Source organism: Agrilus planipennis, unplaced genomic scaffold (assembly GCF_000699045.2).
Source record: "Agrilus planipennis isolate EAB-ADULT unplaced genomic scaffold, Apla_2.0 scaffold392, whole genome shotgun sequence".
Taxonomy (NCBI): Eukaryota; Metazoa; Arthropoda; class Insecta; order Coleoptera; family Buprestidae; genus Agrilus; species Agrilus planipennis.
The window spans coordinates 72,287-99,162 of NW_020439052.1; the positions used below are offsets into that span (position 1 = coordinate 72,287).

The following is a 26,876-nucleotide window of genomic DNA, read 5'->3' on the forward strand; positions in this document are numbered from 1 at the left end:
TTTGTAGAGTATGTGTCCAGTGAGAGGCCACTGCGATTCTTACCCTTCCATGCACGTGTTTTCCGCTACTTTTTAAACTATTAGGTGCCTCCTCAAGAAGCTCGACTTTCCCGGCCACGCCGTAGAATGCACGGTACACTTTCCTACCATTCGTATTGCTATACGTATTTTTGTCTAAACAACCTCTCACTTACTATATATTTCGTTTCTTCTCTTCTTCATCAGGTATAGGTACTAAATTACTGACGCGATCAGATCGTCAGGAAGTTAGCAGCCCTAATTCACAAATTTTGAATCTTCTTCTCAAGTTCTGTACTCCCTATCGATAGTTCCATAATTATCGATGAAATGCGTCGATAGTTGTGCATTTTTACTAATAAAAATCAAAAAAATGAAATTTCCAAATACTAACTTCCTATCGTACCCTTTTATTGTGAAAAAGGAGTTCTGATACCTAAAAAGAATAAGAAATAAAGAGTTCCGAACTCCCTGATGATTTTTAGAAAAAGTTCTGCAAAATTTAAAGGTTTTGAAAAGTTTTGGAGGCAGTCCCTAAATAGTTATCGTCCTGTTACATTTTCGCGAAAACTCGATCGTTTAAAAGGCCTGCAGGTTCATGTCTTCTAAATATGTAAGCGTCATATTTAAACCAAACGCTAGTACCTGCAGAAGTTCTAACAAGAAGTACCCCACGTTGTGTATATTTTTTCTCCCAAAAGCTACATTTCCATCCCAGAACTGCTGGATGCTGACTATTTCTCATCCCGAAACGGTACATTCAACGAATCATAAGCCTACAAAAACAAAACGTAAACTCGTACGCATCGCAAGTTTTTACTGTATGTAGTTCTAGCCAGAACAATACGCGACTGAGCGTATGATACACTTATTCCACTCAAGAACTCTGGGGTGCTGACAATTTTTCAACCTAAAATGGAAAATTTTTCGAATTACTAGTCTAAAAATAACTGACTCGTAGGAATCGCGAGTTTCTACAGCAGTTCTACCTAGAACTCTCCTGATAATTGACTAGTTATAATATCATTTCTGGTCAAAAACTGGACAGCATAGCATACTTGTGAAGCTCAATTACAGTTCAAGGGGTGGTAGATACCAGGTTGAGGATATAGCTTGAGAAAATTCAAAATTTATGATTTAAAATTACCAATATCCCAGCAATTGCGATCAGGTCTTATAACATTTAAAATATAAGTAACTTAATAAATGTATTTTATATAAACACTAAATATTTGTGATAAAATTAGGGACAGTTTTTAACTAAGGTTGATACTTTGGTTTGTGTCGAAACGCATCATAAGATCATTAATACGACCTAGGAAAAGTCATACATTTATTTCAAGTTCAAAATAAATAGATGTCCGTCTTGCGCCATTTTAGTTTTAAAAGGAATGTTAATTGAAAAATATCGAAGACCTGATACCTAGATACATATTATACTTATTATATTATCATCAGTGAACGTTTATATTCAGATACTACTTCGTTAGTGAATGTAAAGTGAAAGAAAGGGAAAGCAACATTTTTAAACCCTTTGTCTAAGAAGACTTTATTGATTACTTGTGCGATTTGCATAATTAATTTACGTGCATATTTATTGAAGTTTATTTACCTTATTAACGTGTATGGGTAAGAGGAATCCTAGAGCAAATAAATTTTTAATAGAAATTAAACGAATAAAAATATTTTCATTGAGCCAGGATTTAAAAAAACCATGGAAGGGAAAGTACAGTCATATTCTCTATTTTATTAATGTAATTAAAAAAAAAAGAAACACTAGATAAAGTTTCACCAAAGCAGTTTATTGTTTTCTGACAGCTGTTTATCATCATTATATTGGGCATCTGTGTTAATCGTTCGGACGAGAATAAAAAGTGTATTTTAAATGATAAATGTACTACAGACTTTTCGACCTATGATTTGTACAGAAATTAGTCACAGCACGGATCCGATCTTTCTACACGTTTTTACCTGGAAATTTTAGAAATTTGAAAAGTCCGACACCAAAATTAATTTCACAAACGACAAGTACTACATACCTTTTGAGGTATTTTTGCTCATGGAATTATCTGCATACGTATATACTCTATATGTATACATAATAGATAAAATACCCTTGTAAACCCTTCTGCACATACATACAGTCTTTGTAATTCATTAAAATGCAGAAACGGCTGTCAGGCAACAACGAAATATTTTAGTGAAACTTCACCAATTGTAAATATTTTTCTTAATTACTTATATTAAAATAATGTTTTACTAAGTCATCATCGATCATCTGTATATAGTCTATTCTTTATTCTTTATCATATAATGCCTACGTTAGTTTTGTAAGAGAAAAAAGGTTCTGATTCATTGGCCAAAGAAAATCAGTGTGTTAATTACCAACTCTTCAGTTTTTCTAATAATTCGTTTTGTTTGCTTAGAATCGTCAATACGTCTGAAGGTGATGAAACAGGTGCAATTTGTAAATATAATATATGTATCTATATACGTACTTATTATTACAAGTTCTAAATGAAAGTTACCAAACTTTTCGTCGTCTAATGAAAGTCGTTTGCAATAAATGTGATTATTATAATAAAACGAATCTCGAAGTAAAGTATCTTTTAACGTTTCTGCACTTGGTTGCTTTTTCTGCTGATGGACTAAGTAAATATGCAAATCATTGTATCTGCAGCTTTCTCTTCAAGGACGTTTCTATGGAGGAAATAACTTGTTTCCTGTTTAATATTTTCTATAATATGCAAGTGCATAATAACAAGCTATAGAACGATTTCGTATTAATTACATTAATTAACGACTCATTAAAAAGAAAAAAAAACATCAACGGAAAGAGCGTTCTAATGTTGGAACTTCAGTTTATATGTATAGGTATACTATACTACTTCTGCTAGCAGACGTGATAGGTATCACGCTAGCAGATCATATACTTAACCCCCGCACCCGCATCTAAACATATAAGTAATTTGTGGTGAAAAAATTAATTGATTAATTGTAGACGTGATAGGTATCATGCTAGCAGATCACATGTATTCGTTTCAGTCGATCTCGAGCTCTAATTTGTTTCATATATTTTGTATCAAAGAAAATGTTCCTATTTCCTTCTGCCAATAATTATTACTCATTAAGGAAACTGCTTGTTGTAGAATTAGTAATTAGTTTTTCTATAACATAACTAATAAGTATATATTATCATTCCGTTGAGTGTGTGCGACATTTCACTAACTGTCTTTTGCTATACCTTTAATATTTGCACGTGGAAACGCACAGTTTCGCTGATTCACTTGATTAAGTGTAACTAATTAACAATAAAACTTTAAAATAAAACATTACCTGTATTGGTTGAAATACAAATAAGTAAACCAATAAAAGGAAAGTGTTAAATGTACCATTTTTGTTACAACAGTACATTTCTAATGTTAAATCCCTTTTGTCATTTACAACTAATGAGAGAAAACTAAAGAAAAGATTAGAGCGACGGTGTTCTCCATGGTTTGTTTTTTTCTAGTACATCAGTAGGTAACTTACTGCTTTGTCGATCCTATGAAATGTTTTTAAATCTAGACTTTTAGTTTAGTAAAAGGTCTAATCTTAAGTTTGGTCAGAATATAATAATCCAATTAATTACCAATAGAACAAAACTGTCCTAGTTATGTTGTAATGCGGTATCGTATTTAATGAACAGATGGGAGTTGGTTTTCCCAATCTTCGACTATATTAATGAATGAAAGAATAATTAAGTATTTGATTCTTTTTGTAATTTCTTCAAACCTTCAGCAGCTAAAGCCATTTTATTACATATATTATAGTTGTTTATTAAATAATGCAAAACGATTTTCCATTTAAAAATCGAAAGGAAGAAAGTTTTGAAGCAACAATCGCTCAAATGAGAACATTTATTAAGAGTGTAAGTGAACGGCAGACTAGAATCTATCCATTGTGCGTTAAGTAGGCACTTTTACTGTGTACGATTACCAAAAAGAATACGACAAAAAGGGAGAGAGTAAAAGGTTTTTCAACCACATTTACTCCGTTGTAATGCATCGTTCCCTTGTAAAACATTTAACGAAATCAATATTTTTGTTGCTCCATGTCTTGCTTTGTTAAACAAACGGCCACAAATTTGCTTAGTAGGTGTTTATTCGAAAGTAAAAGTGTTTTACTTATTTTAATGTGGAACTTTTACCTAAAGAAATTCGGACGATACTGAACGTTCCAGTTAATGAATAAGAATTTGTTTTATAAAAAAAATTTCTACAGTAGGTATTAGTATGGTTTATGGTACACATGCAAAAACTTTTAAACTAATAATTTTTATCCATCACGAACTAGTATTTACCAAGGCAGCAGAACTATTATTTGTAGTTGAAATATATAAATAAAATAATATTTCAATTATATCGTAATTTAAATGAATCTATTGATTAAAGTTATAGATATTTTCTATAATGATGTAGCTGTTCAATGGCTATGTTAGTCCTGCATCGTCCTAACGGCTTAAGAAATTAATTTGAGAAATAAAAAGAAATGGTCGCATACCCAACTTAATTTTACCACTTAATAATATGTATAGTATAAACGGGATATAGGTACCTTTTCTTAATGTAGCAGGTCTTTTTGTATTGCTTTTTACCAAAACGCCGTAATTTTTGATATTAAGTTATCTATTTTCGGTTGGTTATTAATTAATAAATTGCTTCTGCTACATTACGTATGTACCAATAAATACGTTGTTTACATCACTTCTATTCATTGTAGTCAATAGCAAAAGTAGTTAATTTCGTTTGAATTGAGTTTAACCTGAAAATATTTTTTGGTTCTTTCCCTAAGTGCAACATTGGTATTAAGTAATAAAAAGCCTTTTTATATGTAACAATACAACGAATGTTGTTTATTAAACCAATAAAAATACAACAATGAAATCAACAACAAGCGATAGCAATAAATAACAGGATTCTCCTTGATCAACGCAACTATTTAAAAAACGCAAGCCAGCTACTAACAGTCTTTTGATTAGTAACAATGTGCTACTTGTATTTCCAAATTAAACTCCCTAATTATAATATGAAGAACGTCCAGGAACGGTCGTTGGATTGGGAGATGAATTTGCTGAAACACTTGTTGCTTTACTACTTTGAGAACTGGTACTTTGAGGAGCGACATCATTATGTTCAGCAGATGCTAATCCCAGTTGTACTTTGATGTGAGCCTGCTGCTCCGGACTAAAGTTCTCCAATCCCGTTATAATAGCAGGAGGCGAACCAGCTTTGCCAGGATTTAAAGCATACTGTTGCGCAACAGACTGAGCTAAATGAGAGATCTGATCTAACGGAACAGTTTGTGCCTGTTGGACCTGATGCGATGTCATCCCATATCTTGCAGGATGAGTTTGTTGTAAATGTACTAAAGACGGTTGGGCCAAGTGGGCTGGTGTGGCTACGAATTGTTGGTATGGAGAAGTCATGGATTGTTGGTATACTGGTACTGGAAAATGCTGAACGTAAGGTTGAACTGTAGGGTGAGGAAGTTGCTGCTGTTGCTGCAATTGTTGTTGCTGCTGTATTCCATAGAGTAGCTGATGCTTAGCTTGAGGGTTTGTGTGGAAATAGTTCACCATGTGTTGGACAAGCCCCATTTGATTAAGAAGACTTTGAGGAACGAGTGCGGGGTGCGCTATGATCAGCATTGTGGGCTGTAATGGAGGTTGTTGTTGTTGAGGTGCTGGTGTCATGTATGTTGGTTTTGCAGCAAAACTGTAAGGAAATGATTGAGGGGTTTGCTGTGTTGTAACGTGAAAGTAACTGTCAGGTTTTTGACTGTGAGCGAAAGCGACGGTGTTGTAAGTTTTTGTGGATGTCTTTGCTTTAGAACTCGTATCGGAAGAACCTCCATAAGTGGCGGCTACAATACCTATCAAAATTGCCTGAAAAATAAATAAGGATTTAACATCCGTATAATTTTACGATAAAAAAATAATGCATTTAAAAATAAGCAAATGTAATAGTATTCAATTTTATGTTATGTTTATGTATTAATAAACAATGAAATGAAGTTTAATAATATTCATTTTACTTGATGTCGTAAACAAGAGCGCATTTTTGCTCTCAAAAAATATTGCTTTGATGTTTCCATTAGAAAATTTAAATTAATTACTGAATTATTCTGCAAATTTCCCTAAATATGATAATTTAATATATAGTTCACATAACACACACAATTAAAATTTGAATAATTCAATAATTTTTTTGGCTGGAGCCATCCCACCTATGTATTAATGCATGCGATATTAATACTTTATTATACGGTTATTTACCAAAACATTCATTTTGCACTGTTTCACTAAACCTCTAACGTGATTTAAATCCTTTCACCTCACAGCTTACACTACATAATGCGTTAGCTAGAACCGGTCTATCTTTTATAGACTTAACGAAGGAAAATAGTATCATTTCTTTGATCCGATGTCGTCTAATCTAAAATTTCTCCTCGCAGAAACTTTCGCTTTAATAAGTATTATTATTATTTTGCTATAATCGCACGAAGTGGACTTAACATGTATTGCACTTGTAATATGTGTTTATTGTAATCATAGACCCTAAAAATTGAACCTAGGTAAATGAACAACCACATAACCGACCATGACTTTAACTGTAGAAATCACGAAAATACACAATTAGTATACGTCTTCTTCTTAATGCAATTAATACTAATCAATACATAAATAAGTAGATATATGTATTTAGTAGTCAACACTCTAAAGTAAAAAATATGTACGCAGATGTTTTATAATCGTTTTGTTTTAATTAACTGTTTCTGATTTAAAAATTGATTTTTTTTTTATTTAGTTATTCTTGGAATGCTAGGAAAATGAGGCAAGTAGGAGAATTAGAAAATTTGATATGAATAGACTAGAATTAAATATAGTTAGGCATCAGTGAAGTCCGTTGGTCAGAAGCCGGAGACTTCTGGAGTAGGGAGTTTAAAATAATACTTACAGGATTAGTGGAAGGTAATTCGGAGGTGGGAATTGTAATGCGTAGGAAAGCGAACAGAAAAGCGATAGGATAGTTATGGTTATATAGAGGACGTGTTAAGTTTAATGGAAGGGCAGGAAAACCTGATACTTGTAGAAGACTTCAAGAGAGTAATAGGTGAAGGTAAAGACGGTGCAATAGCAGGTTCTTTTGGATTAGACAATAGAAATGATAGAAGAGATGGACTGATAGAATTTTGCAATAAACATAATTCAACCGTCACGAATACTTTATCACCATAATGCCAGGTGATTTAGGGAGATATCAGTTAGATTACATACTTGTTAGACAAAGATTTAAAAATCAAGTGAAGGGCTGTAGATGTTACCCAGGAGCAGATATAGATAGCGACCATAACATAGTAGTTATGAAGATCAATCTTAAATTGAAAATTCTGAAAAAGAAGGAAGGTAGAAGACGTCTTGACTTAGAAAAGCTAAAATGTGATGAAACGCGTGATAGGCTAGGTATAAGGACAAACGAAATACTAAAGGAGGGGAGAGAAACGAATGACAGGGACATAGAGACAGAATGGAACTGCATTAAAACGTGCCTAAAGTCAGCAGATACAGATATGCTAGGTCTTAAACAAAACGAAACTAGGAAACCCTGGATAACAAATGAGATTGTAGGATTAATAGAAGAAAGGCTAAAATACAAAAACAGCTCAGACGAAAAAGGACAAAAAAGATAAGAGGCTATAAAGTAGGAAATATTTAGGAAGTGTAGGGCAGCTAAGGAACAGTGGATATGTGAGGAAGGAGAAGAAAAGTTTGAAGTAGGTAAAACGGGTGAGGCTTATAATATATTTTGTTAGAAAATGAGGAAATGACAGATAGGTGGAAAGAATATTTAGGGAACCTATACGCAGGCCATGAGTTAGGAGATATATTAGAGATAAGAAAGATTGTGTATGGGATACAAACGGAAATTCTAAAACATGCAGGTCAAGAGGTTTTAAGCTAGTTAGTCACATTTACGAGACGGGGAAAGTCCCAGAGGATTATAAATGAAACGTAGTAGTAACATTACCTAAAAAGAGGGGCGCGGATAGGTGCGGGACATTAGAATGAGGGGAGGAAGGATGAGTAACAGAGATAGAAAAGTAATACTTGGTTTGTATAAAGAGCAACAGGTAGTTATAGAGCTGGATCTACCACGTATAAGAGTAAATATAAACGAAGAGGATCAGACAGGGATGCACACTGTTACCGCTATTATACATCGAAGACGCAATCAACATGATTAAACACATTTTAATTCCTGTACGTGGGTCGACCTTGAACGAAAAAACGTAAAAAACCATAAATAGTCATTTTTGAACAAACAGTGTGAACGTAGGTACAGACATGTCCATAGGACATGTCACGATGTCACAGATACATAGCAACACAATAGATATACAATTATCCATTGAGCACGAAAATGAACATTGGATACGTTCAAAAATATTAATCAACCAAGAAATAAAAAATTGTAGTTCAATTACAGATTCTAAATTCTACTTAGATAAAGTACATTCGTATAAGAGTTGTTTAATATGCTGATACATTTTCAATTAATTTAAAATGAATATGCTAATTCCTCAAATTAAATTCTGAAAACTTATGCAGTACAGTTATTGAAATAATAGTCCATTATAATTTGTTAGTAATAAATTTAACACGATGTTTTCTATTTAATGATAATTTGAATTTAAAATACCTACGTATTTTGGATTACTTAATTCAGATACTCCCGCATTTTATTAATTTATTTTCAAATTCCAGTGGGGTCTAACCTTAGATGAAACCAATAAAGGACGAGTGATCGCAACCATTTTAGAAGCCTTAACCTATTCCTCTCCTTGCTGGCGTGTATTTTTTCGTTAAAAAGTGCGGTTAAGCATATTATAATACGTTACTTTACCACCAAACAAATGTAATTTTATTTATACTTCTGCAGTATTTGTGTGTTTGCTTATTAATATTGCTTAGTAATTCAACTAGTGCTTAATAGTAAACGTTTTCAAATAGCTATGGATAAAAATACCGGTAAACCGTAATTCATTTATTAATTGCAACTAATAGATAACTAATTTTTTTTTTTTTTAGGAAATGAACCACCACTTAAAAGGCAAAAAATTGATGAAATGGGTAAAAACGCAGCCTTTTATTTAAACGATTCAAAAAATAAGTATGAAATAAATGATGTGGACAGCACCTATGAAGTAGTTGATGAAAAGCAATATTCAAAGGGAGATGTAGAAGAAAGAGAAATTGATTGGGTTGTAGACAATTTTGTTATTTTTAATAATTTGGATTCAGAGTTTATCGAAATTGCTTCTAAGGAGAAGGAGAAAAGTAAGAAAAAGAATGCAATATCTTTACCAAATAAGGTAAAAGTAAAAATTTCAGAGAAATGCTTATCTCAAGAAGGAAACAAATTAAATGTAACTAATGAACAGTCAGAAACAATTCTTAAGGAAGTTCAAAATGAAATTATTTCATACAATGTTTTGAGAAAAGATATTGGAAATAAAGAATGTATAGGAAATGACATTAAAGAAAGTGAAGGTGTACAAAATAAGAAAAATAAAGCAGATAACATACTTAATTGTACCATCGATAATAATCAAACTAAAAATGCTGATAATACAAATGTAATATTGAGTGAAAGTCAGACAGTTCTTGATTCTAGTAATAGCCGAGAAAATTTATTGTACGATTTTGATATAACTCATATTAAATATAATAAAAATGAAACATTTAATGGTCCTTTGGCTAATGACTGTGAAACAGAAACAATGAAAGAAAGTGGTGGCAATAATGTTTCAATGTTGCCACTTGTTTTAAATGAAGATGGTAAAAAGGTAAATTGTGTACTTATTTTAACTTATTTAAGAATCATAATTACATAATTTATGATTGTGCTTTAATACGGTTTCTAAAATTTCTTTAAAGGTATTAATTATAATGTCAAAAACTGTATATAGGTAGCCCTACAATTTATATTCATACTACTAAGTGGGTATGTAGTACCATCTCATATGTCTAAAGTGCCTAAGAGTAAGGCCTAAACTGGTGCCTCCTTAGATTCTGTGAAAAAGTTTATTGAACAGTAAATTATGCACTTAACGTTGCAAACTTAAGTATTGAATTTGATAATAGTAGTTTAATCATTCTTTTCTTCACTTTAAAAAAATAAGTTTAAGAAATAAAAAGTGTAATTGGAACTGTAATTAATTTGGTGATTAATATGTATGGTATTTATGTTGCTCTTACAAATTTTTGAAAGGTCATTTTATCTTTTATACATTGAAGGAAAGGATATACCTTAAAAAGAACAGTTCAATTTTTGTACTAAAAATCAAATTTGTTGATCATGAACGAAATGAATATATTTTTTGTAACTGCGAGAGGAGCTGTTTTTTGTTTTTAACCATAGATCTTTCGTTTTTACTGGTGGGATGGTTTTGAAGATAAAAACCGACCTGGACTTGTGCTATTATTTGGAAAAGTTTACAGTGAGGAATCTTCTTCTTATATTAGTTGCTGTGTATCTCTGACAGAAATGCACAGAAAAATTTATTTGCTGCCAAGACCACGGGTACGTTATTTATAAGAATCTATTAAAGAAATGCAAAAGACAAGTCATTAATGCAACTATCCTGGTTAGCAAAAAATTAATAAATAAAAATAAATACACACTACATTTCTCATAAGGTGAAAGCGTATAAGATTTTTTTTTGCATTTTTTTTGATTAAATTATTCGCACAATCATTCGTGAGCTTTCGCGACCGATATTCGATACAACAGGTCGAGTTTCTGAGTGTTGTTGCCGTGTCCTTTATTACATAAAAACATGACATCTTAACACTTGCACATAAACAAAAGACGCCAACAATATCCAGAAACTCGACATGTTTCACCGACTTATTCGTAATTGTATAAAAGTTTTTATTGAATTCGCATTTTGTTGAGTATTCTTTTATTGTAAAGTAATTGCAACAAGACCAAACCGTGAATATGATAATGCTTGGTAGTGTTATAAACGTTCCAATTACATACTGTGTTTAGTATGGTTTTATGTATTTATCTACTTGATACAATTACAACATACAATTGTTTAATGTATTTCATTTTTGAAATTTAATTTGATTGCAGCATAAGGAAACCCAAAAAGAAATTACTCTCGTTGATGTTAATCAAGAATTTAATGATACGATTTCTAAAGAACTAAATATAAGTTCTTTTAGATCAAAAGAAGTACTTAAAAATTACTGCTTTGATCCTGAGGTACCTGCCAAGTCTAAATATTTAGAAGTCAGGTATTCGGTAATGTATATAAGAGGGCATTAATGAAGTTCATTGTTGTATGCATATTTCATTTGATTTTAATGCAGGCTAAATATCCAGCACTTGATTCTAAAAGAAGTGGTAAAACGTTTTCGCGAGTATTTGGTACAAATAGCAGTTTTCTGGAAATATTTTTGCTAGAATGCAAAATCAAAGGCCCTTGTTGGCTTGATGTGACCAATCCTGAATTAGTTCCCAACCGTATGAGTTGGTGTAAATTTGAAGTGAATTGCAAGATGTCTGATATTTCTGTGGCGAAAAACTCTAACGATATCCCTCCTCCTCCCCTTGTTGTAGCTGCTATTAATATGAAGACAGTAGTGAGCCCAAAACATTTCCGCGATGAGATTGTAGTGATTTCTTGCTATGTTAATAATGAATATTATGTAAACAAACAAGCTCCAAATGTACCTTTTCAAAAGCATTTCTGCGGTGAGTTTTCTTTGCTCTTTTAACTATTTCTTTTTATCAGGTGTAATTTTTTTCTTTTTTAAATTGCACCCTTACTATCCGCTATAAAAATTAAATGGATCAGCAAATGAACAAATGTTTTAGAATTTAGAAAAATTTTGAGTTATACAGATATTTTATGACAATTAATGTTTTAATTTTAAAAATTTTAGCTTTAACCACTCCCGAAGGCCAAATGTTTCCCATCGATTTTTATGAGAACGTGCAAAACTATAAAGACACCAAGATACAAAAATTGGACTCGGAACGTTCTTTAATAAATTATTTCATCAATCAGTTCTCAAAATTAGATCCTGATCTTATCGTTGGGCATGATTTATTAGGCTACCAAATAACGATTCTCTGCCAACGTCTCTTGGAGCACAGAGTGAACACTTTCAGTAAATTTAGCCGAATAAAAAGAAATATATTGTATAAAGAAAAAAATGAGCAGCTGTTGTTTACAGGGCGCTTAGTTTGTGACATTAAGGTTTCAGCAAAGGAATTAATAAAATCAAGATCTTTTGATCTTCTAACATTGAGCGAGAATGTTTTGAAGATAAATGAAAATGAAAGAGTCGAAATTGACCCTACAGATATTCCAAAATATTACGAAGATTATTCAAATTTATTAAAATTAGTTTCCGTTGCAATGCAAGATACATTATTTATATTAAATATAATGTACGAATTGAATGTGATACCACTTACTCTTGAAATTACTAATATTACTGGGAATCTTTTGTCGAGAACTTTGATGGGCGGTAGATCCGAAAGAAACGAATTTTTATTATTGCATGCGTTTTACGAAAATGATTATATTGTACCTGATAAATACGAATTGACGAAAAACAAATATGAAATAGAAAGGGTACGTTTTGGAAAAAAGCCCGCATACTCCGGCGGCCTTGTATTGGATCCCAAAGTGGGTTTTTATGACAGACTGATTTTGTTAATGGATTTTAGTTCTTTATATCCGAGCATTATTCAAGAATATAACATTTGTTTCACAACCGTACTAGACACACAAGGTGAAGATGTAGTTTTACCGGATAAACAATTACCACCAGGAATATTACCAAAAGAAATTCGAAAACTAGTGGAAAGTCGTAGAGAAGTCAAAAAACTTTTGAACAATTTAGATATTTCAAACAATTTAAGAGTGCAATACAGCATTCGTGAAAAGGCTTTAAAATTAACAGCGAATAGTATTTACGGTTATTTGGGATTTTCAAATTCACGATTTTATGCAAAAAAATTGGCCGCATTAATTACTTACAAAGGAAGAGAAATTCTTACAAGTACAAGAGATGTAGTCACAAAAATGGCACTTGAAGTCATTTATGGTGATACAGACAGCATAATGGTTAATACTAATTGTTTAGATTACGGCCAAGTTATGCAAATCGGCGTTAAAATAAAACAAGAAGTGAACAAGCTTTATCATCAAATAGAATTAGACATAGACAGTGTTTTCAAATACCTCCTTTTACTCAAAAAGAAAAAGTATGCGGCAGTCACTCTAACAAAATCAACATCAGGACAACTTGTGACAGCACAGGAGTACAAAGGACTGGATTTAGTTCGAAGAGATTGGTCACAATTGGCTGCTGAGGCTAGCAAATTTATTCTTAATTGCATCTTCAAAAATTGCAGTCTCGACGAGCGAATTAAAAATATTCAAGTACACTTAAGAAAACTTAGAGAAGATTTGGAGCATGGTAAGGTGCCTTTGCGCCTTTTAATAATCACGAAACAGCTTAATAAAGATCCAAAAATGTACGCTGACAATTTGCAGCTACCACATGTTAAAGTTGCTCACAGATATAATAAGAAAGGTGGTAAACTGCTAAAAGCAGGAGATACTGTATCTTATGTGATCTGTGAAGATGGTACTGGGAATTCTCACGTACAGAGAGCGTATCACGTAGATGAATTGAAGAATAATGAATTAAAGATCGATGTTAAATATTATCTCGCACAACAAATTCATCCTGTAGTAACTCGTCTTTGTGAGCCACTGGAAGAGATTGATGCTTATGAATTGGCGACCTGTTTAGGTCTGGATAATACATCATTAAAAAAGGCAAAAAATAATAATCACATGTACAATAATGTATGGAGTAAAGAAATTGTTTTCAAAAACGTCCAGTTCTTTTCATTCAAGTGTATATCATGTAAGAGCGTAAATGTCGTTAAAGATGCACACAAGACCAGTTTTTTGGAGAAATGCACAAACCTGAATTGCTCTGTTCGCCCGGTAGATTACCTAACATCTGTTCAAAATCAATTAATTCGAAATATTCGAATGTACATAGCCAAGTATCATGAAAATAAATTTAAATGCGAAGATCTTAGTTGCCTTAGAGAAACAATAGATATTTCTCTGAGGTCCGTTTACAAATATCCTATTTGTTTACCTTGTGAAGTAAAAGAAATTCATAGGAATTATTCTGAAGAAGATTTACATACGCAGTTGTTGTACTACCATCATTTATTCGATTTAAATAAACACGAAAGTAAGTATGTACAAATATACAACTGAGTTAATATGAATACCGAAAATGTGACTAGGTACATTTATAAATGTATTTGTACACCTAAATTGCTTTTATTAAGCAAAGGATCCGATTACGCTAAAACAAAATTTGCACAAAAGAAAGATAATCGAATAGAAAATTCTCTGTTTTTCATATCATATAAAAAGGGTTTTAAATTTAATAGGATAAAATGTAAATGTTTGGATGTCTTTATATNATTATCTATGTCAATTAGTCCTGTTAAAAAATTGTACATTGGTCAAAATGCAGTATAATCTTAAAATTTGTAATTATTATCAACATAAAAATGAAATTCTTAAATACGATTGAATTACAGTTGAAGGAGGTTAAGGATACCAATATCATTCTACAGATCAAGTAAGGACTCGTATTTGATAAATCATCAAAACATGGTGTTTGTTAGATAATACTGAAACGTAGACCCTGTCTGTGCTGAAAATCAAGAATAATGGTATGTTTGTCTTTGTAATAAAGATAAAAAAATAATACTTGCTACTTATAAGTATACAGATAAAAGTAATAAATATTAAAACATTTAATTTTATTAGTAATGAATTACATTTATATTTTTCATTATTAATTTAGTCATGTTATTCATTATCAATCAAATCATTTAAAAAACACCTATTCATTTCACTCCTACTTTGTTGTATGTGATCACTTTTAATATAGCAAATTATTCCACAGGAGTAACTCTAAACATCATGTGTGATTGGGCTTTGATTGAAGCCTTTGCTGTTAACTCCAGAAAGTAGTTAATGGGTTTTGTCTACTGAACAACAGGGGTAAGTGATAAATTTTTAACTTTCGTAGGGAAGAAATGCCCCAAATGAGTTTATCATCTTACACAATTTATTTTGATTAATTAAATTTGTTGTATTTGGTTACTTTTAATGTGGCAAATTATTCCACAGAAGCAACTTTGGACATCATGTGTAGTTAGGCTTTGATTGAAGCCTTTGCTGTTTCACTACAGAAAGAAGTCAGTGGGTTTTGTCTACTGAACACAACTACAATAAGGGTAAGTGATAAATTTTAACTTCAGTAGGGAAGAAAAGTCACAAATGAATATTTATCATTTTAAAGGATTTATTTAGATTAATTAACAATTTCATTCATTAACAAACGTCGCAAGCAATAGAACAAGAAGTTTCTTCGTTAATTTTGGAAATTAGTTTTGAGAATTTGTTAAAAATAAACTTTTGCAGTGCCGGCGTGAAATATTGATAACTTCATTTCTGATGTTCGTTTTCGTTAAATAGTAATTTCCACATTTGTCTATTGTTTCTAATATTTTAAAGAACACTAATTATATAATACTTATTATAATTTCTGAGAAAGTATTTTACTGATTTACATTGATGTTTGTATGGTTGAATATACGATGTTAAATGACCTTTCATTCATAAAAACTTAATTTTATAGACACATTAGAACAGCTATGGTTGCCTTGCATTGTGGGGCACTTTTACACTTTAGATATTGGTTTCTAATCTCTTATAAATCTATAAAATTTCCATTTGGATTCTTTTCTAATAAAAACTACTGTGTTGTTGAACATTTTGACGTTCNCCCAATTTTGAAATCAGATTCTTTAATTAGTAAAATTATGCAGCCTGACGCTCAGAATACTTTGCAGTAAAGTGGGTTGCCTATATAGAGGACCAACAGTCGCCAGTGGTATTTAAAACAATTTCAATTTTAAATACAAATTGTGATACGTGAAATTAAAAAGTGCGCTGTAATACTAGATAAAGATAGAAATGTTACAGTGCGAGTCGAAATTTGTAAGCAACTAAATTTTTGGATTTTTATAAAATAATCTAAATTTATTTGGTGCATAAACAGTCCATGATAATAATTATGATTTTACATCACTTAACATTGTTATTGTAAATGAATTTTTAACAGTTTATTTTGTATATTCCTTTAATATGGGCATTTTTACCTTGTTCTATACATTACGATTTTTTATAGGATTTCTGATAAAGAAAGATGATTATAGTTATATGCAGACAAAAAACTGTTAGGTTTATTTAGGAAAATTATATTGAGAATAGAGTAAATGAAATAAAGCAATAGTAGTCGAGGAGATAGATGCTTCGTAATAAAAAAATAAATTCAAGTGTAAATTAATTTATTTATCCTGTGGTTTAACGTTGTTTATCGTATATCCTACATGAAGGCCATTAATAATTCGGGAATAACAAAAAGATACTTCTTAAATTCAACTTCTTGTCCATTTGGTCGAATTTTATTGTACCACATTATAATCTCATAGTTTCGTAGTGTAAGGATGCTTTTTCCCGTCTCTTAAATCCAACTTGCCGGGTTAATTTTTCGTATAATTAGTTTTATTGTTTTCTACGCCTGAACGGTTAGATTGATTGATTCATATTATATTATTAGTTTTTGCAATTGCCCACAGCATAAATTAAATTAACAAAATTGTTAAGGTTTGTCTTGGAACAGACGCCAGGTGGTTTTTCATTACGTCTTTTTGTTTTATTTTGTATTTTATTTATTTAATAAGTGTAATTTTTTTTAAAACTATTTCCCGCATATATTTTGACTTTCATTTGAGAGAAAGGAAGAAAAGTGAAACGGATTAAATATTGAAATTTTTGGCGTAACAGATGTCTATTTAGTTTATTATGAATTGTAGATTGTGTATCTATTATTTTAGCAGACACCTTTGAAATATTGTTAATTAAAAGTAGTTAATAATTGTTTTTGTCCGTTTCTACAGATCGGCAATTGAGTGATTGGAACTGGTATCCTTTGCTTACTGAAAAGATAAATCGTATCCTGTGGTGTTGTAGATGTTAAATTTTCATCCTGGATGCTCTTGTAATTAATTGAGGTGAGCATACATGCTATATTATACATTTATGTTTATTCGGTTGAATTTTATTATATCACAGAAGCCCACAAGTCAACGTTATGATGAAGTTATATAAGTTATTATAATAGTTTAGATTATTTTTATTTCGTTGGTCGTGTTAATCATAATGTATAGTTTATGATCCATAACCCAGAACCTAGATAAATCGACGATAATAAGTAAAGTTTATTTAACTCAGGAATTTCATTACCTATAAATTGAAGCACGAAATAAAATATGTTAACTCGCTAAAAGTGATTAACTTGTAACCACAGTAAAATACGTTATTTTGTGTACTTATTAATCAATCAAGTTACAAGTCAAGCCCTAATAATACATAAAAAAATAGAGAAATAAAAGTAATGTATAGATATTATTCACAAACAGTTTAATCAATTGTCCAAACTTAATATTACAAAGATGCGTATAGTTAAAAATGCCGACATAAAAGTGTTAGTTTTATTTGACAGAATTGTGATGAGCGTATAAAATAAAAATGCAATAAAGTAATAATAGTAACGGAGATAAATGCTTCCTTATCAAAAATAGAAATTGATTAAGAAATAATGTACCCCTTTTTTTGGTAGCATATAGTAACAACGCAATGAATTTTTAATCTTCTGTCCAAACATTAAGAAATTTGTAACAGTTGTTTATTTCGTAGGCATGTGAAGTCTAAAATTTATTTCTACCTTTTCAAAAGGTATAGTATTTTTAATAATGTCCGTGTTTTTAAATCGCATGCCAAGGAAAAAAAATGAAGTTTCAGTTATAAAACCCTTGTAAAAAAAATCATGCACCTTCTTTGGCACAAGAAAAGAAAAACTGGCTGTGATTTTGAATTATCTCAAATGAAAATTACAATTTCCCTCCAGTATGTCAACGAAAGATGCTTGTGAATTTATTCACAACGGTTGTTTTATAACTAAAACTTCTTACGTTCCTGTATAAGATGAATAATACATTCTAAGTGTTTTTTTTTCTTTTGTGATATGAGAAATAGTCTATATCATCTACTTATGTCATCTTTTGGTTTTCTTTAAACAACAGAATGCAATTAATTGACTGCATTATGTATATGTATACAAAGTACAGATTATATCATCTTTTGGTACAAAATAACTGCAAATTGTAGTTAGTTAGTTGCCTAATAACTTTATAAAAGCTTAAAATTCTGAATAATTATTATACATCAAGGTTATTAATAATTCGGACATAGGAGAATTAAACCACAGAAACTGTTTGTTAATATTACTATATATAATTACTAGAAAAACTTTAATTGCGTGCAATTTTTTTAAAAATAACAATAAGGTAGTTCTAAAATGTTATACTGCAATTAGCTAGTTTCTTAATTTCGTTCGTTTAATGTTTAAAAATTCAACTTGTCCGTTTGGTCGAATTTTATTATACCCAATAATGCATATATATATATATAAGATATAAGATCAGGCGATGGAACGCAAATTGAATTCTGTAAAACGCGGATGAAACTAAGCACGCGATTGGTTACAGCGTCGCAGACATCGAATTTAACGCATCTGATTCGCGTTTGTCTACGTCATCAGTGCTTCATGTGGTAGCAATCGCAATTTCGCGACAAGCCTGAGAGGCGTTTGGCGCATCATAAGTTCATAAAGTTTCGAGGTGGAAGGACGTGCTTTCGCGTCTCTTAAATTCAACTTATCCAGCTAATGTTTTCACAAAATTAGTTTTAATTTGTTCTACGTCTGAAAGGTTAGTTTGATTGATTCATATTCTATTATTATTCTTCGTATTTGCCCACAGCATAAATTAAATTGACAAAATTTTTAAAGGTTATATCTTGAAACAGACATCAGGTTTCGTTATTTTATTCGTTTTTGACTGGTTTTTTTATTACGTGTTTTTGTTTTATTTCATGTTTCATTTATTTAATACGAGTGTTTAATTCTTTTTTTTTTATCCATAATCCGCATATATTTTGACTTTCATTTGAGAGAAAGATAGAAAAGTGAAAAGGATTTCTGCGTAACAGATATCTATTAAATTAATTAGTTAATAATTGTTTTTGTCCTATTACACAGATTAGTCAACAATTGAGAAAGATTTGAACTTATATCCTTTGCTTACTGAAAAGATAAGTCGTCTCCTATGGTGTTTTAGCTGTTAACCTTTCATCTTGAAGATTCTTGTGGTTAATTAAGGTGAGCATGCATACTGTATTTTCTATATGTAGTGTATTTATTTGATATTAACAAAGAAAAAGATTCAGCATCACTTTAACAATGTATCGTGCAGATTATTTACTTAATTAATTATATCTGAACACTTTATAAGATTTCTTTTTACAGGAACATTAGAAGAACTACGGATACCATTAAATTATGAAATTATGGAGCATTGGTTGTATTAGTCCTCATTTGCCCCGGAAAGTAGGTGTGCCCATGGTTCTAAAGAAAGCATGAAAGTGCCTTTTTTTCGTTGGGAACGAAGCTGTTAAATTTTCATCCTGGATGCTATTGTAGTTAATTAAGTTGAGCATACATGCTGTATTATATATATGTAGTGTATTTGTTTGATTTTAAAAGACAAAAGGGTACGGTGTTACTTTAACAATTTATTTATGCACTCTACTTAGTAGGGGGTCTAAATTTATTATATTTGAATACTTTTTCATAATATTAGATTTTACAGGGATGTGAGAAGAACTCCAGATGCCATTAAATTGTGGAGCATTGATTGTGTCGGTTCTCATTGACTCCAAAAAGTGACTGTTCCTATAGTCATAAAGAAAACATGAAAGTGCCTTTCCATTGGGAACGGAGACAATGTGCTGAAGTGTGCTGCTGAAGGAGGGATTTATGACAATAAACTGGTATGTAACAGTATCAATTAAAATTAGTAAATGAGGGTCCCAGGAACTTGATTTCTTGGACATTTGTAACTTCTTCAATAGACAACTTTTCAGAAATGGAAAAAGCAGAATTATTGTGGAACTGACCTTTCCATCAACGTGAAAGTTAATTTCTAATTTTACCACTATATCGCCACATAAAAATATTACTGATTTACTTTCTTTAAAAGTGGTAATTAATTACCTTTTCTTGCCTGTTTCTATATAGATTGTCCCACAAATGACGAGAGATTGCAGTTAATTTTGATGTTACTGAAGCAACCGATTTTTTGATGTCTTCACTTTGCAACATTATGCAGTTAACTTTTACCGTAACGACAGGAGGCAGTTGGAAATTAATTAATTTGGAAGAGACTGGAACAACAGATTGTTTGCAGTGATCCCTCCTAGATTTGGTTTGCTCATCACACTGATAGACTTTAGAACGCCACTTTCTACAATTAATTAAGGTGAGAATACATGACTGATCAATATTAATTACTCTTTATTAATCTGTTATGAAGTTTTTGTTAACAATTAGCTATTGTCAACAGTATAAATTGAGTTTATTGTGTATCAGCATCACTTGACAGTTTTATTTTCCACAGAATAAATTGATATTTATCATTGATGAATCTATGGAGTTTATCTATCTATGAATTTTCTTTTTAACCTTTTTCTGTTGTCTATGTCGTAAATTGATGTCGTGTTATTTGACGTTAATCTATGTCGTGATCTATGGTTGTGATGTAAAATGGCGTAAAATTGTTGTTTGTTTATTTTATAATTCAGATATTTTACTTGCTTTTTGGTGCGTTTTTATTTGTGTTTCTTAATTATAAGTGTAATTAATATGTTTTTTTGTCCATTTCTGCAGGTTATACAATAAATGAGAGAGAATTAATGTTCAGTTTGGTTATACTGAAACAGCCCATGTCTACATGGGTGTGGTCTTTCCTGGATTATATTCTTGATTTGCTGTTTCGTCTTCGCCTTGTAACATCATGCAGTTAATTTTCAACCCATGAGTGAGTGCAACTGGAAATTTATTTGAATTCCACTGAAATAAGAAATTCTCTGCTACGGTGTTCTTCCTGGAGTTGGTTTACTTTTCACACCTGTAAANTCTGAAACGTTGTTTAAAAGTTGTCTATTGAAGCAAGTTACAAATGTCTAAGAAATTGAAATTATCTAAAGATATCATTTACTATTTTTAACTAATACTGTTACATACCAGTTGATTGTCATAAATCCTTTTTTCAGCACACTGTCTTCGTTCCCAATAAAAAAGAAGGTACTTTCATGCTTACTTTAGAACCATAGGCACAGCTACTTTCCGGGGGCAAATGAGGACTATTACAACCAATGCTCCAAAATCTCATAATTTAATGGTATCCGGAGCTCTTCTAATGTTCCTGTAAAATGAAATCTTATAAAGTGTTCAGATATAATTAATCAAGTATTAAGTAAATAATATGCACGATATATTGCTGAAGTTATACGGAATCTTTGTCTTTGTTAACATCAAATAAATACACTACGTGTAGAAAATACAGTATGCATGCTCACCTTAATTAACCACAAGAGCCTCCAAGATGAAAGGTTAACAGCTAAAACACCATAGGAGACGACTTATCTTTTCAGTAAGCAAAGGATATAAGTTCAAATCTCTCTTAATTGTTGACTAATCTGTGTAATAGGACAAAAACAATTATTAACTAATTAATTTAATAGATATCTGTTACGCAGAAATCCTTTTCACTTTTCTATCTTTCTCTCAAATGAAAGTCAAAATATATGCGGATTATGGATAAAAAAAAAAGAATTAAACACTCGTATTAAATAAATGAAACATGAAATAAAACAAAAACACGTCAAAAACGAATAAAATAACAAAACATTAAATATGGCGACGTATGAAGTCATAGTTTCTCACCTTAATTAATTGTAGAACATAACGTTCCAAAGTTTACAGGTGCAAAAGGCAAACCAACTCCAAGAGGAACACCCGTAGCATAGAATTTGTTATTTATATATATAATAAATATCCAGTTGCTCTCTCTTATGGGTTGAAAATTAACTGCACGATGTTACAAGGCGAAGACGAAATATCAAATCAAGAATATAATCCACGAAAGACCACACCCATGTAGACATTGGCTATTTCAGTATAACCAAACTGAACATCAATTCTCTCTCAGTTATTGTATAACCTGCACAAAAGGACAAAAAAGTATGTTAATTACTCTTATAATTAAGAAACACAAATTAAAATGCATCAAAAAGCAAGTAAAACTAGTTGAATTATAAAATAACAAGCGTTATGTCAACGCCATTATACATCATAACCATAGATCACAACATAGATAAATGACGAATAACACGACGTCAATTTATGATGCAGACAATAGAAAAAGGTTAAATAGAAAATCCATAGATAGTTAAACTTCATAGATAGATAAACTCCATAGATAGATCAATGATAATTATCAATTTATTCTGTGGGAAATAAAAACTGTTAAGAGATATAGATGCACACAATAACCTCAATTTATACTGTTTACAATAGCTAATTGTTAACAGAAATTTCATAACGAGATTAATAAAGAGCAATTAATATTAATGAAGTCATGTATTCTCACCTTAATTGTAGAAAGTGTCGTTCTACAGTCTACCAGTGTGATGAGCAAACCAACCAAATCTAGGAGGGATACCACTGCAGATAATTTGTTGTTCCGGTTGCATCCAAATTAATTAACTTCCAATTGCCTCCCATTTTTATGGCAAAAATTAACTGCATAATGTTGCAAGGTGAAGACGTCAAAAGCATCGGTTGTTTTAGTAGCACCAAAATTAACTGCAATTCCTTCTCATTTGTGGGACAACAATCTATATAGAAACAGGCAAGAAAACGTAATTACCATTTTTAAATCGAATAAATCAATATAAATCAGTAACATGCACACTAATGGAAAGATCTGTTGTTCCACATTAATTCTGCTTCTGCCATTTCTGAAACGTTGTTTAAAAGTTGTCTATTGAAGCAAGTTACAAATGTCTAAGAAATTGAAATTATCTAAAGATATCATTTACTATTTTTAACTAATACTGTTACATACCAGTTGATTGTCATAAATCCTTTTTTCAGCACACTGTCTTCGTTCCCAATAAAAAAGAAGGTACTTTCATGCTTACTTTAGAACCATAGGCACAGCTACTTTCCGGGGGCAAATGAGGACTATTACAACCAATGCTCCAAAATCTCATAATTTAATGGTATCCGGAGCTCTTCTAATGTTCCTGTAAAATGAAATCTTATAAAGTGTTCAGATATAATTAATCAAGTATTAAGTAAATAATATGCACGATATATTGCTGAAGTTATACGGAATCTTTGTCTTTGTTAACATCAAATAAATACACTACGTGTAGAAAATACAGTATGCATGCTCACCTTAATTAACCACAAGAGCCTCCAAGATGAAAGGTTAACAGCTAAAACACCATAGGAGACGACTTATCTTTTCAGTAAGCAAAGGATATAAGTTCAAATCTCTCTTAATTGTTGACTAATCTGTGTAATAGGACAAAAACAATTATTAACTAATTAATTTAATAGATATCTGTTACGCAGAAATCCTTTTCACTTTTCTATCTTTCTCTCAAATGAAAGTCAAAATATATGCGGATTATGGATAAAAAAAAAAGAATTAAACACTCGTATTAAATAAATGAAACATGAAATAAAACAAAAACACGTCAAAAACGAATAAAATAACAAAACATTAAATATGGCGACGTATGAAGTCATAGTTTCTCACCTTAATTAATTGTAGAACATAACGTTCCAAAGTTTACAGGTGCAAAAGGCAAACCAACTCCAAGAGGAACACCCGTAGCATAGAATTTGTTATTTATATATATAATAAATATCCAGTTGCTCTCTCTTATGGGTTGAAAATTAACTGCACGATGTTACAAGGCGAAGACGAAATATCAAATCAAGAATATAATCCACGAAAGACCACACCCATGTAGACATTGGCTATTTCAGTATAACCAAACTGAACATCAATTCTCTCTCAGTTATTGTATAACCTGCACAAAAGGACAAAAAAGTATGTTAATTACTCTTATAATTAAGAAACACAAATTAAAATGCATCAAAAAGCAAGTAAAACTAGTTGAATTATAAAATAACAAGCGTTATGTCAACGCCATTATACATCATAACCATAGATCACAACATAGATAAATGACGAATAACACGACGTCAATTTATGATGCAGACAATAGAAAAAGGTTAAATAGAAAATCCATAGATAGTTAAACTTCATAGATAGATAAACTCCATAGATAGATCAATGATAATTATCAATTTATTCTGTGGGAAATAAAAACTGTTAAGAGATATAGATGCACACAATAACCTCAATTTATACTGTTTACAATAGCTAATTGTTAACAGAAATTTCATAACGAGATTAATAAAGAGCAATTAATATTAATGAAGTCATGTATTCTCACCTTAATTGTAGAAAGTGTCGTTCTACAGTCTACCAGTGTGATGAGCAAACCAACCAAATCTAGGAGGGATACCACTGCAGATAATTTGTTGTTCCGGTTGCATCCAAATTAATTAACTTCCAATTGCCTCCCATTTTTATGGCAAAAATTAACTGCATAATGTTGCAAGGTGAAGACGTCAAAAGCATCGGTTGTTTTAGTAGCACCAAAATTAACTGCAATTCCTTCTCATTTGTGGGACAACAATCTATATAGAAACAGGCAAGAAAACGTAATTACCATTTTTAAATCGAATAAATCAATATAAATCAGTAACATGCACACTAATGGAAAGATCTGTTGTTCCACATTAATTCTGCTTCTGCCATTTCTGAAACGTTGTTTAAAAGTTGTCTATTGAAGCAAGTTACAAATGTCTAAGAAATTGAAATTATCTAAAGATATCATTTACTATTTTTAACTAATACTGTTACATACCAGTTGATTGTCATAAATCCTTTTTTCAGCACACTGTCTTCGTTCCCAATAAAAAAGAAGGTACTTTCATGCTTACTTTAGAACCATAGGCACAGCTACTTTCCGGGGGCAAATGAGGACTATTACAACCAATGCTCCAAAATCTCATAATTTAATGGTATCCGGAGCTCTTCTAATGTTCCTGTAAAATGAAATCTTATAAAGTGTTCAGATATAATTAATCAAGTATTAAGTAAATAATATGCACGATATATTGCTGAAGTTATACGGAATCTTTGTCTTTGTTAACATCAAATAAATACACTACGTGTAGAAAATACAGTATGCATGCTCACCTTAATTAACCACAAGAGCCTCCAAGATGAAAGGTTAACAGCTAAAACACCATAGGAGACGACTTATCTTTTCAGTAAGCAAAGGATATAAGTTCAAATCTCTCTCAATTGTTGACTAATCTGTGTAAACGGACAAATACAATGATTAACTAATTAATTTTAATAGATATCTGTTACGCAGAAATCCTTTTCACTTTTCTATCTTTCTCTCAAATGAAAGTCAAAATATATGCGGATTATGGATAAAAAAAAAAAAGAATTGAACACTCGTATTAAATAAATGAAACATGAAATAAAACAAAAACACGTAATAAAAAAACCAGTCAAAAACGAATAAAATAACGAAACCTGATGTCTGTTTCAAGATATAACCTTTAAAAATTTTGTCAATTTAATTTATGCTGTGGGCAAATACGAAGAATAATAATAGAATATGAATCAAACAAATTAACCTTTCAGACGTAGAACAAATTAAAACTAATTTTGCGAAAAAAAATAGGTCGATAAGTTGAATTTAAGAGACGCGAAAACGCGTCCTTCCACCTCGAAACTTTATGAACTTATGATGTGCCAAACGCCTCTCAGGCTTGTCGCAAAATTGCGATTGCTACCACATGAAGCACTGATGACGTAGACAAACGCCAATCAGATGCGTTAAATTCGATGTCTGCGACGCTATAACCAATCGCGTGCTTAGTTTTATCCCCGTTTTACAGAATTCAATTTATCTGCGTTTTTGCTTCGTGCAAGTTCCATCGCCTGATCACTACTCTTAAAGATATATATGCATTTTTGGCTATAATAAAATTCGACCAAACGGACAAGTCGAATTTATAAATATTAAACGAATGAAATTAAGAAACTAGCTAATTGCAGTATAACATTTTAGAACTACCTTATTGTTATTTTTAAAAAAATTGCACGCAATTAAAGTTTTTCTAGTAATTATATATAGTAATATTAACAAACAGTTTCTGTGGTTTAATTCTCCTATGTCCGAATTATTAATAACCTTGATGTATAATAATTATTCGAACGTATATCTATGATGGTTAGTTGAAAAGCTTGTGTATCTATTACCTATGGTTGAAAACATAACATAACCTTCTACTAGTTATATATAAAATATTAAGTCAGAAGTCAGCTTGAAAAGTGCCTTTTTCTAAATTTACGTTGTGTTTTCATTTCATAAATAAAGTAAAATGAGTAAAGCAAAAGTATCTGGCGAATTTGAATTTGCTCCTTTGAGATCATTGGATGATTTCTTGCTAGAATCTGCTAGATTTCAGATTCCAAATGTTAGGGATCTGGAAAAATGGGGTTATCAGTATTTCCGAACTTAATAAGGACGTGTTCAGAACGCAGCATATGACT

General features: G+C 31.1%; 2 protein-coding genes and 5 long non-coding RNA genes across 9 annotated transcripts in view; 3 read left to right on the forward strand and 4 right to left on the reverse strand.

The window, feature by feature from the left end:
- Positions 1-5,049: 5,049 nt before the first annotated feature.
- LOC108743311 (histone-lysine N-methyltransferase 2D-like) lies at positions 5,050-6,837 on the reverse strand. Its single transcript, XM_018478842.2, has 2 exons — positions 6,335-6,837; positions 5,050-5,944 (listed from the first exon to the last, which is right to left on the reverse strand). The coding sequence occupies exons 1-2, from the start codon at positions 6,344-6,346 to the stop codon at positions 5,075-5,077; spliced, it is 882 nt and encodes a 293-aa protein (XP_018334344.1). The 5' UTR covers positions 6,347-6,837; the 3' UTR covers positions 5,050-5,074.
- Positions 6,838-9,433: 2,596 nt separating this feature from the next.
- LOC108743308 (DNA polymerase alpha catalytic subunit) lies at positions 9,434-14,468 on the forward strand. Its single transcript, XM_018478838.2, has 5 exons — positions 9,434-9,906; positions 10,482-10,643; positions 11,202-11,372; positions 11,441-11,825; positions 12,017-14,468. The coding sequence occupies exons 1-5, from the start codon at positions 9,841-9,843 to the stop codon at positions 14,386-14,388; spliced, it is 3,156 nt and encodes a 1,051-aa protein (XP_018334340.1). The 5' UTR covers positions 9,434-9,840; the 3' UTR covers positions 14,389-14,468.
- Positions 14,469-14,609: 141 nt separating this feature from the next.
- Positions 14,610-15,420, forward strand: LOC108743313. Of its 2 annotated transcripts, XR_001938805.1 has the most exons (4): positions 14,610-14,669; positions 14,721-14,855; positions 15,092-15,189; positions 15,319-15,420. It is a non-coding gene; the product is annotated as an uncharacterized LOC108743313 (long non-coding RNA). The 2 variants fall into 2 exon arrangements; XR_001938804.1 differs by having other exon boundaries at positions 14,610-14,855.
- A 3,785-nt stretch (positions 15,421-19,205) lies between these two features.
- LOC108743312 lies at positions 19,206-21,057 on the forward strand. The gene is made up of 4 exons (XR_003231583.1): positions 19,206-19,474; positions 19,622-20,145; positions 20,393-20,633; positions 21,041-21,057. It is a non-coding gene; the product is annotated as an uncharacterized LOC108743312 (long non-coding RNA).
- Positions 21,058-21,397: 340 nt separating this feature from the next.
- On the reverse strand, positions 21,398-22,258 carry LOC112905144. Its single transcript, XR_003231582.1, has 3 exons — positions 22,100-22,258; positions 21,733-21,852; positions 21,398-21,578 (listed from the first exon to the last, which is right to left on the reverse strand). It is a non-coding gene; the product is annotated as an uncharacterized LOC112905144 (long non-coding RNA).
- Positions 22,259-23,012: 754 nt separating this feature from the next.
- Positions 23,013-24,143, reverse strand: LOC112905143. Its single transcript, XR_003231581.1, has 4 exons — positions 23,985-24,143; positions 23,618-23,737; positions 23,283-23,463; positions 23,013-23,052 (listed from the first exon to the last, which is right to left on the reverse strand). It is a non-coding gene; the product is annotated as an uncharacterized LOC112905143 (long non-coding RNA).
- Positions 24,144-24,897: 754 nt separating this feature from the next.
- Positions 24,898-26,876, reverse strand: part of LOC112905142 — a 4,185-nt gene continuing 2,206 nt past the window's right edge. The window contains exons 1-4 of one of the 2 annotated variants that reach the window (XR_003231579.1): positions 25,955-26,371; positions 25,503-25,622; positions 25,168-25,348; positions 24,898-24,937 (exon numbers count right to left, since the gene is read on the reverse strand). This is a non-coding gene — a long non-coding RNA (uncharacterized LOC112905142). Of the gene's footprint in view, positions 24,938-25,167; positions 25,349-25,502; positions 25,623-25,954; positions 26,372-26,876 lie in introns of those variants that run through there. The other variant, XR_003231578.1, reaches the window with a different exon arrangement.